This window comes from Eretmochelys imbricata, chromosome 1, assembly GCF_965152235.1.
Source record: "Eretmochelys imbricata isolate rEreImb1 chromosome 1, rEreImb1.hap1, whole genome shotgun sequence".
Classification (NCBI taxonomy): Eukaryota; Metazoa; Chordata; order Testudines; family Cheloniidae; genus Eretmochelys; species Eretmochelys imbricata.
This window is the reverse complement of record NC_135572.1, coordinates 39,925,740-39,945,475: the sequence shown is the minus strand read 5'-3', so window position 1 is coordinate 39,945,475 and position 19,736 is coordinate 39,925,740. Positions and strand designations below refer to the sequence as shown.

The following is a 19,736-nucleotide window of genomic DNA, read 5'->3' as shown; positions in this document are numbered from 1 at the left end:
GTCAGGTGAGCAGAATTTTATGACTACCTGTGGAACCTACATTTCAGAGTTAGGCACATAAAGTGTCAGGCACTAAATCCCTTTGTGAATCTAGCTCACAGTGTTTAAGTGCTTTGAGGTCACCACAATGAAAAGTGCCTTGTACCTTAAATAAAACTTACTAAAAAGTTCAGTTTTCTACAGCACATGTAGACAGTATAACAAACGACATCCATTCTTGTGACCTGAATTGCAAGTGTGTCCTTAGTCAAATGTAAAGAGCTGTTATTCAATAAAAAAATATTTTAAGTGATAGTACTGCAGTACATAAAAGCATTCAGGGAGGAGGAGGACAGTGTGACTCCCTTTGATACTACACTCCCACCATCCTACAATGTTATTCACAGAGCAGTAACAGAGGAAAAGACAGAGCTCAATATCTATTTATATTTTATCTTAAATATATTTCCCTAATTTACCCTTCTTTTTGTTCTTCTTATGTCCCAATGAGGCTTCAGAATGAATATACTCCTGCTGTTTTTTGTCAGACCACTCAACCAAGTATTTTTTTGAAAATCGAAGTAAATGAACTCTCTCATCAGAGCATATAGCGTAAGGGATAAAGTCCTACATAGATTAAAAATGGATTAGATAATAAGAATCCCTATAATAAAAAAAAGGTTACTGTAGAAGAGGACCCCTAAAATCAGAAGTAGAATGAGTGTTTTTGAAATATTTAGAAGAGAAGGAATTCCTTGGTTATGTAAAAAGATGTTGATTCACTGTAAGAAGCTATAGAAGGATTTAGTCAATCCTGGGTAACAGACATGGCAAATTAAGTTTATGAGTTACAGGTACTGCATAGTAAGAAAAGTAATTCTTTTTCACATATAAATGAAACATGAAAGAACCTTTTACATAAAAAAAAAAATCTAGGGGTCAGTGTTGACAGCTCAGATACTGCACCTGATGAGTATACTTAAGTACTCAAATGTAAATTAATGTTAGGCTATATACAAAATAAAAATTTCATCCAAATCTTAAAATGACTTTATAAGCTAGTGGTATGACCATTGTATTTCATGGTAGTTGACTCACCTAATAACGTATGCAATGAAAACTGAAAAGGTAAACAGTGATGGTAAAAGCATGGAGTTAGGTTTTTTTTTAAACCATACTGAAAAAAAAAAAATCTAGAAAGGGTCCAATATTTAGCGAGGACTTAATCCTATGCACACAGTAACTGTAAAATTCCCATAATGGGCAATGGGAAGATAAGAAAATTGCTTTTATCAGGTATTAAACATCATCATCAGCAGGACTGGACCAGACGGAAACATCATCTCAACAGTATTTATCATATTTTATCAAGATTTCCAGATTTAGGATAGGCCAGCTCCACCTGTCTTCCTAATTACACTTCCAGTTGTTGTGAAGGCACCATACCATCAACCAGCACATTAGCTCTCTTTGGATACACTTGTTTCTACTCCACCACATGAAGTACACAAGGAATTAAACAGAAACACAGTCTGTGCTACATTTGTCATCTGTCCAGCACCCTAATGTTTCTAGGCCTGAAACCCTAAAAAACAAAATTGTTTTGAATCTATATATAAAAAAAAAACAACCCATACTATTTTAGTGAAAAAGTCTGGTTTTCAAATACAGCTGAAAAAGAAAAGACTTCTTTACACAAATAAATCCATTAATGACTTCTCCGAGTATAATTTGGCCAACATTTTACAGTTTAGCTTTAACTTATTAAAAAGTATTACCTCTTTTTAAGAATCAAAATAAGTGGTTTCATAAAGAAAATTAGAACAGAATTAACATTGATAGTCAAAAAATAACTCCCATGATTATGTGAGTTCACATTTAAACATTTAGAAATAAGTTATAAAAATAGTTAAAAATTTCATGAGAAGCTCCGAATAAGTTTTATTTTAGGAATTCTTGCTCATATCTATGGATTGTCTAGCGTCAGCAACAGCTTCAGGTACTCGAACAGTCATATTGTTCATAAATTTCTTCAAGCAGATCTGGCAGCCCAAACGTGATCTATAACGAAGAACAACACTATGTTTAGTTCTAGCCATATACTTATGCTGATGGTGTTATAACACTGCAGTCACAAAGCATGGGGTTTAAAATCTGATCTTTCAGAACCTATTCACATGAGACTTAGTACCGTTTACCCTTCTCTCCCCCTCCAAAAAGCGCATTTGTAAAAAGCTGGCAGGCTGTAAATACTGTAGCATAAAGATGCAAAATAATACAGCTAAAACACATTTAATGTAGTCCTTAATGTGAACTGGTAGATTGTGTTACCTTAGAGGGAGGGAAATTGGTTTTTAATTTATATGTAAAATTCTGATCCTGCAAGCTGCTCCACATGAGTAAACCATTATGTTTACTGAAATCAATGGGGTTCTGCCTGGGTGTATGCACATGATAGCTTTAAGGAGAGGGGTCTAAGTTTGAAAATCAGCAGCATGGGGTAGTTAAAACCTATGGAGCAGATTCTCAGCTAGCTTAAATTGTCATAGCTCTTCACCACAGAACGTCTTCTAAGCTTATGTAACTGGTTTTAAATCACTAGTAATTTGAGATTTTCTCAGGTGGTTTATGTGACACAAGTTGGTATTCTCAAGTCCAGTTTCTAGTGAAAAGTCTAAATCACATTATATAGCAACTGGTATAAAAAAAGGCTACATTTTCTGATGGTTCAGGCAGATCACAACTAGTGAATAGTCACAGAACTATGCATGGGGGCGTGGAGAGAGAAAAATCAGCCTCTATTTGTACTTCTACCTATTCTTTAGCTAGGACCTCACTCTTCATTGTTGTCAGTTCAGAAACTTTATTTAAAAAAAAAAAAAAACAATAGAAATAGTGGAGTGAATAGATCTGGCACCCAAGTAGACTGAATGGAGTAAATATTTTCCACGGGTTATTAGGCTTTGCTTTTGTCCTTTTGATCCTTTGTCATACTCGGAAGCTCTCTCTCAATGCCCCTTTCTTTTTTTTCCCTGTCTCAGCCTCCTCATTTCCCCTGCCTCTTTTCCCCTCTGCATATATCCTAAATAAAACTTTGTTTAGCCTGCTCAAGATTAACCAAGGAAGACTGTATTTTCCCAATGTTTTGACATCCACTCTCCTCATCCCGCCAGCCTAGTTTCTGCTCTCCACCTCATTAGAAGAGGTGCCCTCACTAATGACTATTTCCTAAGACTCTTCTCTTCTTCTCAATCTGTCGGAGTGCTGGATCACCAGATGCCATATTGAATCATACTGACTGTGACACAGTGCCTCTTTTCTATGGTCACGTGGCAGCAAGCAAAGAAAGGATTAGTTAGCAGGCAGAAAAAGTGAAAGGTCCATGTGCCTTTGGATGGGGGGATGACATGCTGAAGCTGTTATCAGATGTACTCTAAATAGAACTAATGGACAGTCCAGAGCTCTACAATAATAGTAAATAATCCAGAAAAAAAAGGAACCCGAGTTTCCAAGGGAGAAATGTGATTCTGTTCTGCCCAAATGGACAATCTTTTCTATTTAGCTTCATGTATCAAATTTGTTGTGCCTTTTCTGCTTTGGATCAAATGTTGATACCAGCAAAACAGCTCCTTTTCACTACAATCAACCAGACAGCATGCATGCTGAGAGATGCAGTGAAGCTGGTTTGGGATGAAAGATCTGTCCATTGTTCTGGGAAATTGTGTGCAGGATCTGAGGTAACGTTACTGATGGTCAGATATATAGCTCAGAAGATCTGGATACTAAGATTGCTTAGGAACGTCGAGTGCTATTAGGATCATTAACTATCTTGCCTGAGCTTTTCAATATTAGAGGGATTGGTGAGGAAAACATCTAAGTGAGAGCCAGGGCTCACATGAGCATGCATACACACTCTCTCCCCTGAACAGAAATTTGGACAATGTTTATTTCTGTTGCAAATAAATCCATGACCCTATTTGCAGAAAATGTGAATGACTTGAGTCCTTGATTGCCATGTGATTGCATATGGACAATAGCCTGCTCAGGTAATCTGCTAGGGTGTTTTGTAATCCCAGAAGGTTCAGAGCTACTGAAGTGATTTGATGCCCACTGCACCAATTTGACAGCTGAATCACTTCTTGGCAAAGGGTGGACAACTGGACTCCTCGAGTGGAGGTGCTAATTTTACCAGAGTCCCAGGGTGAGGCATAGGGAACTCCCTCAACTGTACTGTGGAAATACTCGGTGCCTGAGTTGAGGTAGTGGCCAGTGCAAAAGAGCATGTCCTCGCATAACAGTACTGACTCAGGAAGCATCGTACCATGAGATCACTCAATACTGTGAACTCAGAGGCAAAAAGGTTGGTATCCCGAATAGGACACTAGATATTAATGGCACCAGGGTGGCAGACGCTGAAGATGCAGACACTGAAAAGACTGGTTCCAGTACCAAGAGCACCAATTATGGTATCACAGTTTCAGTACAGACAGGCTGAAACTGTTCCTTAGACAGTACCACAACTCAGTCACTGGAGCCTGAGGATACCAGACAGACATATTTTGGGACACATGGTATTCTTGGGGTGAAATAAAAGACTAGCGGCACAGCTGTGTTTAGCCCAGGTCAGCTGATTTGGGCTTGTAGGGCTCAGGCTGCAAGGCTAAAAACTGCTATGTAGATATTCAGGTTTAGGCTGGAGCCCAAGCTCTGGGACCCTCCTCCCTCCCTCACAGGAGCCCAGAGCTCAGGCTCCAGCCCAAGGCTAAACATCTATATAGCAATTTTACAGCTCCACAGCTGGAGTCACCTGATCCGGGCCAGCTGCGGGGGTTTAACTGCTATGTAGACATACCCTTAGAGGCAGTAAAATAAGGTGATTTGAGCCTCTTTTTCTTAGCAGCTCCCTTAGAAGGTGACCTTTTCCTATGCTTTCCCAGAGCAGTGCTTTCTCATACCCTCCTCAGCAGCCGACAACAAAGACCTGAAGGCAGGAACACTGGATAGTCTTTTCAGGAGCAGGAGCCTGGGTGCTATCAATGGAACAAGAGCTTACCAAAACACGTTCAGAGGAAACCTGCTCTCTTCCACAAGAGTCTTGTTTATCCAGATCAAAAAAGGTCTTACTAGACAAGCCCATGAGAAGAGCTGTTTAGGAGAGCTTCTTTTGCCTCTGTATTCATTTAGAAAACAATCTGCAGATTGGATATTTTTCAGGGATATGCCCTTTCCCAGACAAAACAGAGACATCTGAGATCTATCACTAAGGGGCATAGCTGCCTCATAAAAGGGGCAATATTTAAGACTTAGCCATAAGGACTGAAGACCAGTATTGGATATAAGAAAAACAAAAACCAAAACCCTATGCTAACTATCTACACACTGATCTAAATATAATGTAACTAAGGGATAACTGAAGGTAGCCAAGTAGGCAATAAATAGAAAAACTGCTCACAGTTCCATCTCGCAGCTATGATCTGTAGCAAGGTATTGAGGGAAGTTTGGCCCTCCCCTGCCCTTTATGCTCTTGAATGGGAGGGTGCAAGGGTACTCAGGGCACACACATGACCCCCCCACGGACACTGCTAGCCAAAAGATTGCAATCTGAAGTGCATGGAGTATGTATGCAACTGAGGAAAAATACATATAAACAATCATCTGAAGAACTACAGATAGTCTAAATACTGAAGCCAGTTTTTGAGGCTTTCAGTTGTGCTTTTACTCAATTAGGTTGGCTTTTACTCTTTACTTAAAAAGCTAAGTTTGGAAAACAAAACAGGTAGTTCATCTCTAATAATAAAATATGAAAGTAAAACACCATTTCAGCTGCTGATAAGCACTACTGAAAGCCTAGTTGGCTAGTAGTTTTAATTTTGAAACCTGGGATGGGGGGAGAAGCAGAGCATCAAGAAAATTCCTAAAACCTTTTAAAAGTAACACCCCCCCCAATAATTAGCAAGGTACCCCAAATGTAAGAGTTTGGCTTGTAATTATAGCTAGAAGTTCTAGTGCCAAAATTGCAAGAGCAAAAAGGTGCATTTCTTTATGTAACAATGGTTATAAATAATTGAAAATAATTTAAAAATATATGCATAGAAGCAGAACTTCAGATAAAGAGGACATGAAGTTATGTATTCAGTGGTGTTTGGTAGAGCTATAGAGCAGTTTTCCTCTGCATACAAAGGAGTTTGATGATGCAAACCTCTCCCATCCATCTGTGATTACCTGTAATGATTTCCAGGGTCAGTTGTGCTATTAATACATATTTTCTCTTTACACCTCAGCAGTATAACGGAGAAAGAAAGCATATAAAGCAAGGAATTCTGGGTTATATGTGACAGTGAAGGAAGGCAGTGGGTTGAATAGCTCAGATCCTAAGGTTGGAAAAAGGAAAGGAAAGGTGATGGAGTGAATTTGATCTGGAAAATAATTGATACAATTATGTAGGGTTAATAATGACATTAAAAATATAGGGAAGGATTAAGACAAAAACAGTAGACAGGCAAGGAAATTTAAAAAAATAATACATGATTTAAGAAACTGAAGAGTAAACAGGCAAGGGATTAAAAAGAAAAAAAAATTAAGACGTGCATCTAACATTACCTCAAAACATTTTGCTTGACTGTTGCCCTTCTATTCTCTCTCAATCAGTGTACAATACACAGGCACAGCAATGCCCATGCATTGCACATTGCAAGCTCAAGGCCTCAGACTATAAGCTTTTCATGGCATGGGCCATATCACCCTATGCGTTTGCACAGTACCAAGCACAGCGATCCTGATTGGGGTTTGTGGGCAATGCCGTAACTCCTCACTTAACGTTGTAGTTATGTTCCTGAAAAATGCTACTTTAAGCGAAACTATGTTAAGTGAATCCAATTTCCCCATAAGAATTAATGTAAATTGGGGGGGTGGGGGGGAGAGGAGGGGAGGGTTTATGTTCCAGGGAAATTTTTTTTCCCAGACAAAAGACTATACTTAACACACACACACACACAGAGTATAAGTTTTAAACAAACAACTTAATACTGTACACAGCAAATGATTGTGAAGCTTGGTTGAGGTGGTGAAGTCAGAGGGTGGAAGAGGGTGGGATATTTCCCAGGGAACGCCTTACTGCTAAATGATGAACTAGCTCTCAGCTGAGCCCTCAAGGGTTAACACATCGTTGTTAAGGTAGCCTCACACTCTACAAGGCAGCATGAATGGAAGGAGGGGAGACAGTGACACACGCCGCGTGTGTGTGTGTGTGTGTGTGTGTGTGTGTGTGAAAGAGAGAGAGACGCGCATTGCCCCTTTCGGTATGCTGACCCCACTCTAAGTACACTGTCTTTTTAAGCAGATCAGCAAGTTGAGACAGCAGCTGCTGCCAGCAAGCTCCCTCCATCCTGAGACTTGTCTTGTCTGCCCCCTGCTCTGTGGGGATAAGGTACAGAAGTGGGGGGAGGGAAGGGGGACATCCTGACATCAGCACCCCTCTTCCCCCCCACTCTGCACAGCAAGCAGGAGGCTCCCAGGAGCAGTTCCAAGGCAGAGGGGCAGGACAGCACAGGGCAGTGGGGGGAGGGACAGCCGAACTGCCCGGCAATTCATAGCCTGCTGGGCGGCTGCCGCACAGGGAACTTAGGAGAGCTAATAGGGGGCTGCCGGTCCATCCTAGTTCCAAGCCTCCACCAACTAGCTCCAATGGGCTGCTCTTTCTGCAAGCAGTGGACAAAGCAGGCGGCTGCCAAACAACGTTATATGCCCAACTTTAAACGAGCATGTTCTCTAATTGATCAGCAATGTAACAACGAAACAACGTTAACCAGGACGACTTTAAGTGAGGAGTTACTGTACTGCAACAGAACTCATATCAGTTTCACTTAAGGACTGAGGGGAAACAAACACCTATAAAAATAGCATTTAATATTCTTATTTAAGCATTTCATTATGTTCTTCCTGTAATTTAGCAATACCATTAGCAAGATAATTTTCAAGTTCATTCACAAATAAAGGCATTTATTAAGACACCACTTTTTTTTTTTTTTAGAGAGACTAAGTGACACCTGACATGTCAAAAAAGTTACCTCCAGCATCATTTTAGACCAATAAAAACATCAATTTTACCTGTGCAAACTTCCACGTAGGACCAACATTAACTTTATTCACAGTGCATCTATTTCAGATATACTGATTTTTGCAGCGCCAAGCTATAGACAGTCTCTGACTTTAGCTTAGTTTCACTGGACCAAAAGTAACTAACTCCACCAAAACAGTCCCTGCCACCAATTACAGTAACTCTGATGCTCAGATTCACTAACTCAGTTCATTTACTCATTACATGGGAAATCCAGCTCTAATTACTAGAGCAACGATACAGAACCAGCAAAGATATTCAAAGGAGCCAGACATTCATTAGCACAACAAATCATTCTGCTATCTTAATAAAAATATCCTGCAAATTATTCTCTCCCTTTTGGTTTGCTGGAACAAAAGAAAGATTTTTTTTTTTTTAAATGAAAAAAACTTTTGTTTAGGAAAGACTCCCATTTAAGGATGATTTTATGGACTGGTTTCGTGAAGAGACAGAACAGGTAAATTAATGAGTTCTATTAATTTAATTTTGAAAGACAACACAGGTGAAATTTAATCCTCATATCAATGGAATATCAGTATATCCCTCGAGGTGAATTGCACTTCAGAGAAATGGGCTCATAATGACAATCAGAAGAGGGTGGCATCCTTTCCCATGCTTTACTGAGGTAGCTAGAGCAAACAAGGGGGGCAATACGAAGACACTTGTTCTTCACTTCCAACTAGATGAATATATTATAATACTCAAGGTTAAAGATTAACACCAACTAGTAACTTTATTTTGAATTTGAGAGACTATAACAACTTTAGGAAGATTCATCCTCAAAAATCCACATGGTGGGTTAAATCAGCAATGTTCTTTATAGTAAATAAAAACAACCAGGCTAAATGTCCTTCTCAGTCTAATGTTACTTATTTGCCAATCTTCACTAGAGGGCAGTAGCGAGCAGTGAAAAAATACACAGATACACAGTTATGGGGGTAGGGCAGAGGTGGGCAAACTGCGGCCTGCGGCCTCGTTCTGCCCGGCCCCTGAGCTCCTGGCCCGGAAGGCTAGCCCCCTGCCCCTCCCCTGCTGTCCCCTCTCCCCCGCAGCCTCAGCTCACTGCGCCGCTGGCACAATGCTCTGGGCAGCGGGGCTGTGAGCTCCTGGGGCAGCGCAGCTGCAGAGCCCGGCCTGACCCGGTGCTCGGTGCTGCACGGTGCGTGCCGCCAGCCACCGGTGCTCCAGGCAGCGCGGTAAGGGGGCAGGGAGGGGGGGTGGATAGAGGTCAGGGGCTGGGGGTGTGGATAGGGGTCAGGGTGGTCAGAGGGCGGTCAGAGGGCGGGGAACAGGGGGGTTGAATGGGGGCAGGAGAGGAAGGAGTGCCAGGGGCAGCCAGGAAGGGTGGGGGTTGGATGGGGCAGGAGTACCAGAGGGGCTGTCAGGGGGCGAAAAGCAGAGGGGGTTGGATAGGGGGCAGGGGCTGGGTCATACCCTAGGTGTTTGGGGAGGCAGCGCCTTCCCTAACCAGCCCTCCATACAATTTCTGAAACCCGATGCAGCCCTCAGGCCAAAAAGTTTGCCCACCCCTGGGGTAGGGGGTCAGAGAAGCCAAGAAGAAACCAGATGAAGCTCTGATTACTGGTCTAAGGCTTTAGATGAAGAATTGTAGTGGTCTCATGTGGCTCCTGGCCTAGAGAATCACCTTTAACTCTGACAGGTTTCAGAGTAGCAGCCGTGTTAGTCTATATCCGCAAAAATGCATCCGATGAAGTGAGCTGTAGCTCACGAAAGCTTATGCTCAAATAAATTTGTTAGTCTCTAAGGTGCCACAAGTACTCCTTTTCTTTAACTCTGAGAACATCATAGGTGTCTGCTTTAAACAGGGATATAATTTAAGATATAAATTGATCTCAGGTTGGTTGCAAGTTCTTTGGGACAGGGACTGTTTGTCTGTACGGTGCACAGCATAACAGAGCCCCAATCTGATGGGTACACTGTAATGAAAATATTTAACAGTTTTCTCATTAAGTTCCTCTATCAATTCTTTTAGCGTCTTTGTGAATGGTTCAAACAATTATCTTTAACCAAATATATTTCCCTTGCTGAAACTTTCCCAGTCTAGAGATTCACCTGCGAAGAAAACCCATGCATAATATTATCCTAGCAAAGTTAGCAGGCTTTTCTCTTTACCTAACAATTGTATCGCCGTAACAGGCCAGACAACCTATAGCAAATGCAATAGAGACATAAAAGTTGTTTCCTATTGTTGGTCTGGTTAGCCATAAAAAGCCACCCTCTTGAGCAGACCATAGCATCCTTGGCCAGAGAAGCAATAGCTACGACAGGTAAACTGATGAAGTATAGCTTGCTTTAGAAACTCTGAAACTTCACCATCTTGCTTCCTCTCATTCATATTTTTTTTTTTATTTAAACTGCCTGAGCTATCTGTTTGGCATTCTGCTCCTTAGTCATTAAAAGAACATTGCTCTAAAGCCTTAAATAAAAGGTGGTTAAATCAAAAACATATGGTCTTGGAACATTCTTTCCGGCGTCTGTTCCCCAAATAGCTCTGGCCCAGAGTCTAAAGTACCTCTTTCTCAATGGAGGAAGTAAACAGAGATGGTAAGGGTGAAGTAACTATGTTTAACAGTCTTACATTTTCTTCATCCTTTCTTTTTAATTTTCTGTTTAGGGAAGGGGATGGGGAGGAGGATGAAGGAAAGGAAGCAAAACCAACTCTCTCATAGCTTAATGTCTTAGTTAGGAGACAAATCCTAGAAACAAATAGCAATTAAAAAAAATATTTGGCTGACCAAAAGCCAGGCAGAGGGTGAGGAAATGTCTCTGATTAATTCAGAAGTCCCATTGATTGCAGGGAGGAAGGATGCTTGAATTAGACCCACCTCTCTGCAGCGTCAAAAAACTGTTTTGGGATACATCCAAAGCCCACTGGGAGGGAGCGGGAGGAGAAAACAAAAACAAAAAAAAATCAATGGAAAGATTCCCAAAGACATCAATGGGCTCTGGATCAGGCCTTTTGTGAGGCCCACCTCAGATAGAATTAGGCCTTTAAAACCATTAAATGAAGTGCTTGTCTACCTTGTTCTCCTGTCTTTGAGTCTTCACAAGGAAAAGCTGATCATATAACAGCCTTTGACAGTTGGGAAAATGTATTCATATGTGTAGGGCCCTGTGCAGATATAAATGTATATCTGCAAGAATCGGAGGGCTCTCCTGAGAACTGCAGTGGTGAAAGGAGAATGTGGGGCCACTGCTCTCAGGAGCCAGCACACCCCTGCCTGCAGCCCTGACCCTGTCCCTTCCACGCAGTTGTCTGCGTCTCCTGTCTGGGGGCATCAGTGCCACTTGAACACAAGAGTGCCATCAGGGACAGCTGCCAGCGAGCCTGGTGCCCGTCCCAGTGGGCGGGACTGGGGTGCTACAGCTGCTGGCATGGGGTACTGGTCATGGCCCCCTGTTCTGCTCCTTTCATTGGTGCGGATCCTGGGAGAGCCCTGCAGCTCCGCCGATACCGATTTATATCCGCGGATTTAAATTTGTATGCGTGCAGGGCTCCACATATATGGAGGTAGAGGGAGAGGAGTTGATTTGCAGCTTCTCTAGAATAGCTCTTTAAGGGGTAGTTGTCTCCCTCAATGGGTAGTACACAATTCCTCGGTGTGGGTGAGTGACTGAACCCCATATGTTGAGCACAAAACTTTTTTTTAAAACTCCCTTGGGTTTTTTGAAGCACTGTATTAAAGAGTGCTTGTCTGTGTTCACCTGAATGCTATAACAGACTAACACTAGAAAAGGTTAACAGGAAAAGGTTTTCGGCAGACAAAGAAACTTGCTTAAAACTAAACAACAATCAAATATTTTTTGCTTTTGCTTTTATAGATGGCTGCTAATTACCTGTTCCAAAATGGCAACATGGTGTTGTTCAGAACCTCTACAGACAAAGTTAATATGGTCCAGAAAAGCAGAAGAAAGAATATAAACAGGAGAGCAGTAGCAGAACTACTAGTAGGATGCTTTGTTTATACTGAGCTACATGACAGCTCTGTGCAAGATCATCTGTACGCTGAAAGGATACTACTGAGGACTGGCAAACAGTCTTTAGTTTGGCACAGGTGCCACCTATGTAGTAAACTTCAGCTAACAAAGAAAATCTAACCTACTATTCCTTTCTATGTAATAGATCCCAACTATTTATTCTCATTTGATTAAGTTATTCTAGCAACATTTAATTCTTTCCTGCCCCTTTCTCCATCCCTTTCTTTCAGCCCGCTGGCATACTTGAAAAGTCTGTGCCTTACGTTTCTGTCAGTCCATAGGCTAGGTCCAGCATGTCCATCTCCTCATCAGTAACTGCATCTAATTTCTCAAATATGTGATCTTCAAAGATTAAGTGGCAAGTGGAGCAGGCCAATGTTCCTTCACATGCACCTGGAAGACAGACAAAAGTTTAATAGAAATACTGAGTTTTATATAAAAAGAAAAGGAGTACTTGTGCCACTTTAGAGACTAACAAATTTATTTGAGCATAAGCTTTCTTGAGCTACAGCTCATGCTCAAATAAATTTGTTAGTCTCTAAGGTGCCACAAGTACTCCTTTTCTTTTTCCGAATACAGACTAACACGGCTGCTACTCTGAAACCTGAGTTTTATATTCTAACAGAGGTTCATGGGTTCATCTGCACTCACTGCCTCTCCCTCCTCTGAGCAGCCAGGTCTGGATGCAGAGCGGGGCCTCTCTTGCTTTCATTCACCCACTGAATTGGGAGACTACATCTGCCACTGCATTATAGCACAATTTCAGTAGAATCCCTTACTAAACAACGAACTACTTGTTAATAAAAGTCAACCACTGAGTAATAAACGTTAAAGTGCCAAGATATGACATGCTATTTATTTCCAACAAATTCTTGTGTTAATCAGAAGTCTTATTAGGCAGCATAGAGAGCATTACTTGATCCATCCACTTTTTCCTCAGACATCACAAGCCACATGTACAAATATATTTACTGTAGTTTTGTTGAATTTATGTATCCAGTGTGAAAAGAAGAAACTGAACTATAAGGCAGGGCTAAAGAATAAGAAGTACCCTATCACAGGAATGTGAATGTTACTTAAACGACTTAAAAATGTGTGATATTTAGATCTTATTTCAAATATATAAAGGGCTTGAAAAATTCACTCAGGGCCCACCAGCCCAAAGAATAAGCCTAGTAACCAGAATGCTTCCAACACCAATATTGTCGAGGCCCTCAAAGCAAAACCCATTTTGATAATTAAGTCCCTCTGGTAATGTCTTTCCACATTGTATCAGTATCTCCTGGACTTGCCAAGAACAGTCCCCATCCATGGTACTCCAGACAAAAATCCATGCAGCCAGATGCTACAGTTTCAGGTCTGGATGGATTATCTGATTATGGTGCTGTGAAATCAAGTCCAGGCAGTCTAGGAGCTGAATGAATATCTGGAGCAGGTCTGTCAGCCAAAACTGCTGGGAATGAGTAGGGGAGCTATGAGGAGGATTGTGGCTCTGTGTGGTTTAACTATGAATAGTGCCCTGGGAAGATTGTTGGAAAGGCATATAGGAGGTCTTGACTCCATTACAGAAGGAAGGTTTTCGATGATAATCTTCTGGGCTCCTCCTACCCCCTCTGGAAGAAAGGTTCAGATTCTTGATATTCTCTTCAGTGCTAAACTGGTCTTTCACAGGAATTCCCTCCTTCCCCCCAACAATGGAATTAATCAGCTCTGTGATGGTTCACAAGTGACCCTTTATGATTGGTAACAGATTTTCTGCTCAAGAAGTCCACGAAATTGTTGTTGACTTCCAAGAGACGACCCTTGGAGTAATCCCATTTCAGTGGCACCATCTTTCACAGCTTGATGACTTCCAGTCAGAGGGATGATGAGCAGGCTCCTCCGTGCTTTTTTATGTAGTGCATCACAGATGTGTTGTCTGTCAGGATCTACACTAGGGAATTTCAAAGGACACTTGGGAATGCCATACACACTACCCTGATGCTTTGAGTTCCAGGACATTTTTGTGAAGTCCAATGTCTTCTGGGGGACCAGGTCCCTTGCATTGGATCAGGTGGGCTCCCCAGCCTGTGTGATACATCCACAATTAATGTCCTTATAAAGGAAGGGGCAGAGAACGGCACACCTCCTCGTATATTTTTGGGTTCTAGCTACCATCTCAGCTCTTCAATCACATGAGGTGACACTAAGACCTTCTTATTCATCTTTCTCCAGGGAGTAGACTGACCTGAGCCACAGTTGAAGGAGCAGGAGGTGGAGTCTGGTAAGGGACGTTTCATACATAAATACCGACGTATAGCCTAACACCCTAAGGAAGTCCGTACCATCATGGTCTGGTTTGATTTTATCTCAAGTAATAGTAATTGCACTAGCAGAAATCTGTCCTCAGGCAGATACACGCTTTCAGACCTGAAGACTCAATCATAGCTCCTATGAGCGCGATCGTCTGTGATGGGATATGAGAAGATATTTTGATAGTTCACCAGCAGGGCTAGTTGGGCTAACAGAGCGTGTGTGCACGAGCGCATATTCTAGACTTGCCACTGTCTCCTGCTGGAATCTGCCTCTGATCACCCAACCATCCAGAAAAGGATACATAAGAATGCCCCTACTGCTCATGTGGGCCAGCACTATTGCTAAGAATTCTGTGAAGACTCAAAGCCATGGAGAGTCTACATGGCAGTACCTTGTACAGATATGATTTGGCCGCACTGTAAATATGAGGTACTTCCTCTGGCCCCACTGTGAATATGAGGTACTTCCTTGTGTACCTCTCTCTGGTGGAGAGATGTGGAAATATGCATCCTGTAAGTCAACAGGAATGAATCAATCTTGAGCCTGAAGAGATAATTACCCTCCTGAATCAGAGGTAGCATATGTATTTGTTCAGTCCTACCCATGTCTTAGATATAGGACAAAGACACTTTCTTCTTTGGGATAAGGAAATACCAGGAGTAGCAGCCTCTTCCCCTATATTCCTGAGGTACTTCCTCTGTGGCACCTAGAGGAAGCAATGAGGAGGCCACTTCTTTTTGTGATGAGCTTGTGAGAAGAGGATGGAAATGAATGGGGTAGCCCTGGATGAGGATATCCACCAGCTGCTTGTCAGCTGTGATAGTAGTCCAAGTCTGGTGGAAGGGGGCAAGGTGGTGGTAAGTGCTAAAATGGCTCTCAACATTCCTACCAAACCTGTCACCTCCTTTGTGACCAAAGGAGCACAAAAGAAATGGGGTCTCCTGGAATACTGGGGCCTTTTCCTCTCAGGTACATGGGCTGTAAACACTGGGAGTAGGACCGTGTCCTCTGCTGAAATTGGGTTTTACTTGGCTTTTACATTTGTGTAGATTCCCAAGGAATGTAGAATGGACTGAGAGGCTTTTAGTGAATGGAGCACTTCATCTGTTCTGCTTCTAAAGAGCTCCATCCCTTTAAAGGGCAAGTCCTCTATGGTGGCTTGACCTCTTTTGAGATGCCTGATGCTAGCAGCAATGTGGATCTTCTAATTTTGATGGCTGTAACCATGGCCCATGAGGCAGCATCATATGCATCCTTGGCTGTTTGTAACACTGCTCTGGCCACCATCTGACCCTTCTTTGTAATCTTTCTATCCACAATTCCACAGGAGAACAGGGAGGAACTGAAAGGGAGTGACTCTTTCCTAGATGAAGTAGCTGTATGTTGCAAACAGGGCCTGATAGGTTGCAATGCAGATCTGCAACAAAGTGGAGGAATGTGCCTTGCGCCTGAAGATATCCAGTTTTTTAATCTTTTTTTATTTTAGGGTGCCCTTCGTGGAGCACCTTGTACTGCCAACACCAGAGACTCTAGATTTAAGCCAGCACAGAAGTGTTTAAAACCCTCTGGAAGGAGCTGGTAACTTTTTCCATTTGTTTACATGTGCCAAATAGAGTGGCCGGGGCCTGACTCAGTCCCTTCGCTGGCTCAAGTATGCAGTACACAGGGACAAAGGCAGGTGACAGGATCCCTTGTTGATCAACAGGGCAATCATGCCAGGGTTCGTAGAACTCAGTATGCCAAATAGCTTGTGGGACTTAACTTGTATCACCATTGTTTCAGTGTTTATTATTATTATTATTTGTATGAGACATGAAGAAGCCATGGATGGCTGGTTTAAAAGAGATGAAATCGGTGTTCCAGAGACAGCGGCGTGGATGGTGAGGGAGGGGAGAGAGGTGTGGGGTTAGGAACGGTGGCATGAGGGAGAGGAGATGGTGGCAGGGACAGTTGTGGGAGATGGAGAAGATGGCCATAGTGGGACAGCCAACATTGGGGCAAACATTACCAAAGGAAGGAGGTGGCCAAGGGCCTCAGATTTAGAACTGGAGATCCTGGTATGCCTGGAAGTAATCAGCTGTTGGTACTGGAGCCAATAGCACTGCCTCCATTTCATATAGTGACAATGTTGATGGAGGTTTCTGCTGTCCCTCTGTTGCCTGCTCCTGGAGGCTGACGTCAAGCTTTGGTGTGGATGGGCTGGCTAACTATGCTGCTGGAAAGCAAGATCTGCTCCAGAACTTACATGATGATAGTTTGCAATCAGGCCAAAATGGCCAAGAAGGTGTGCTGTAAGGGTACTGGGTCAGGTTGCAGATGGCTGATCCAGTGCTGCTCAAGTCTCACTTGAGGGTCCCTGGAACCCTCCCTGGGGATGCTCTCCAAAAGGTAGAGAAAAGGGATCCCTATCCACTGTGGTAAAATTGGTGAGACGTATCCTTCCTCAAACAGGGGGGTTGGAGAGTGATACAGCCTCAGTGCCAGCTGCAGATTCTGATGTAGATGATGCATCTGGCTCCTTTACAGCAACGTTATGATTTGATAAACCGATCTACAACTTATGAATTGTGTTCGATCAGATGAAATTATGCAGTTGTTACCATGAAAACTGCTGTGTCATATATGACCTCTGTCTTTGTGTATCCATCACTGCGGAAAAATATTTTAGCACAACTCCCAGGCCTGGGATAATAGCCAATTGTTAAAGACCTATCGGTATCTGGGGCAAACACTTCTCTCCAACTTATCTGCAGGGAGGAGATAGCGGAAAGAATGGAAATTCCCCAAGAAGGACAAAGAGATGGGGGTGACAAAGCAGGAGGTTATAAACAAACTTAGGAGGGAAGACTGGGACCCACAAGGGAACAGACCAGCCAAGGAAAGAAAAGAATATGTTGGAGAGAGGCTCCATGTTTCAGAACCCATGTCAGGCATTGCCCGGGTAGGACACTGGACAGCCCCAGATGACTCTGACCCCACCCAAAAAGTACTCTGAAGCTATGACAATACTGAGATAGGGTCCAGGGAAATGTGTATTGGATTTATTATTTTTGTACAGATCTCTTTATTTCTCATGCTATTAAAGAAAGAATAGTGTTGTAGAATCCTGTGCAAAGTGTTAGCATGTTTCATGTGTTACACTATTCATATGCCCCTTGAAGTAGTAAACTGTGGACTTCTACTACCATATGCTGGAGTTCTGTGGAAGGATGTGTTTAAGCTATGGGAAGAGTCTGGGAGTCAGCACTGACTCTAGGGCAGAGGTGGGCCACATCTGACCCGCGGGACTGTCCTGCCTGGCCCCTGAGCTCCTGGCCAGGGAGGCTAGTCGCCGGCTCCTCCCCCGCTGTTCCCTCTCTCCCGCAGCCATGTGGGCAGTGCTCTGGGCTGCGTGCTCCTGCCGGGCAGAGCGGTAGCGTGTCTAGCTCAGGCTGGGCGGCGTGGCTGCCAGACATGCCGCTCTGAGTGGCATGGTAAGGCGGCCGGGTGGTTGGGATAAGGGGCAGGGGGCAGTTGGATGGGGCAGAGGGGCGGTCAGGGGACGGGGAACAGAGGGCGGTTGGATAGGGCAGAGGTTCTGGGGGCGGGCAGGAGACAGGGAGTGAGGTTCCATTAGGGGTGGGGGGGTCCTTGGAGGTGGCAGTCAGGGGACAAGGAGCAGGTTGGAGGAGGGGAGGGTTGGATGGAGCAGTCACGGGGGCAGTGGCCAGCCTGTTTGGGGAGGCACAGCCTTCTCTACCCGACCCTCCATACAGGTTTGCGTCCCGATGTGGCCCTTGGGCCAAAAGTTTGCCCACCCCTGCTCTAGGGGCTGGGAAGCTGTAGCAAGTGGTTGCAACTCTCAGGAGGGAAAAGTGCCAAACAATCTGCACCCTGAAAGCATGCCTAGATGCCTCAAGATGGGGACAATGCTTGGTTCCTGTTCAGACTCCAAAGGCTTAAAATACCCAAGGATTCAGTTGTTGGATCCCCTCACAGTACTCTGATGAGGGGCCAAACTGAGGCACTTGCCCAGACCTGTAACAGATGCATCTCAGGCCCTTGATGGGTACAGTCACCAATATCAGTACTCAGGTTGGCACACGATCTTCTTCCCTCCACGGTGCATGTTCAGACTGCGAGCCAGGGAGGATGTGTCTCTGGATGAGTAATGCTTAGAGTCCTCCTTGCAGGACCGTCCTGCATGGTACCTGGAGCCAAGCTTATACTCTATCTGGCCTCATCTCTCAAAGCTGCCCTCTGGTGTCAGGGGCACAGGTGCCAGAACTGCCACTGTTGGCTCAGAGGCTTCCAGTACTTTCTCTGATACCTTTTTCTCTCTAGATCCGGGAGTATGGTGTCCACTTAAAGGAGTGCTGGCTGATTAGATGTTTGGCTCTATCTGGTGGTTAACATTTCCTCTGGGTCAGAAGTGACTCACACAATCTGCTCTAAAAGATGTAGCTTGAGCCAAGAGTTTCTGGACTAGCAAGTCCTTGCAGAGAAAGACAAGCACAGAGAACACCTATTTGGGATTTGGCTTTCTCCCAAGCAGAACAAGCATCTGCTACATTTGTTAGTAAGGGGGATGAGCAGGGTTTGAACCCAACAGCTTAGAGTCTGTCATGATGTGTTGCAGTTGATACCAGGTATCCCAACTTGTACAGGGGACAATGTCCAATTAAAAGAAGGGTAGAAAACAAAGTACTTCTCAAATTTGTGAAAAATGCAAGTTTTGAAGCTCTCAAAAGAATACCTGGTCAGACACTTGCTACATTCCATCTTGCTGCTATTGGCAGCAAGAGGAAACTAAGAGGACAGTGGCTGCTCTTACCTTTGTCCTCGCATTGGAGCATAGATGGCACAAGCCACATATGACTGCAGTGGACACTGCAGTACGAAATCTTCCAATCTAGCTGTGAATGCACCTCATGTGCGCCAGAGTGGGATCCACACTGACACATACTTGAAGAATCACCCAGGGTCTAGAAGGCACCACAGAGCAAAACTAAAATGCTGTTGGGAAGAATGATCATTAAATAGAACAGGTTTTCCATTCTGTAAAAAGAAGCATTATGCCTCTAGATACTATTTGACTTCACAGTTCGGAAATAATACTAAAAATTGTTTGGCTGGCCAGCCAAACAAGTTATTTAAATTAGCCACAAGAATAGAGGAAATAAATTTTCAGTTGAGATTATGTGATCTCATTACACTGACCATTCCATTTAAATAATTAATTTTGTTAAACAAGTAGTATTAAGTGAGGTGGTTATAGTTAAGTATCCCTATAGCACGATTGCTGCATCTGGATTGCCCCCTAGTGACAAAACTGCACTCCTAGCAAAGGTTTTACAAGACCAAGTAC

At 43.4% G+C, this 19,736-nt stretch overlaps 1 protein-coding gene across 1 annotated transcript in view; it reads right to left on the bottom strand.

Moving 5' to 3' along the window:
- Nucleotides 1–630: 630 nt before the first annotated feature.
- Nucleotides 631–19,736, bottom strand: part of FDX1 (ferredoxin 1) — a 55,601-nt gene continuing 36,495 nt past the window's right edge. The window contains exons 3-4 of the mRNA XM_077809010.1: nucleotides 12,358–12,487; nucleotides 631–2,040 (exon numbers count right to left, since the gene is read on the bottom strand). Coding sequence (XP_077665136.1) covers nucleotides 1,926–2,040; nucleotides 12,358–12,487 — 245 coding nt within the window. The 3' untranslated portion in view covers nucleotides 631–1,925. The remainder of the gene's footprint in view (nucleotides 2,041–12,357; nucleotides 12,488–19,736) is intronic.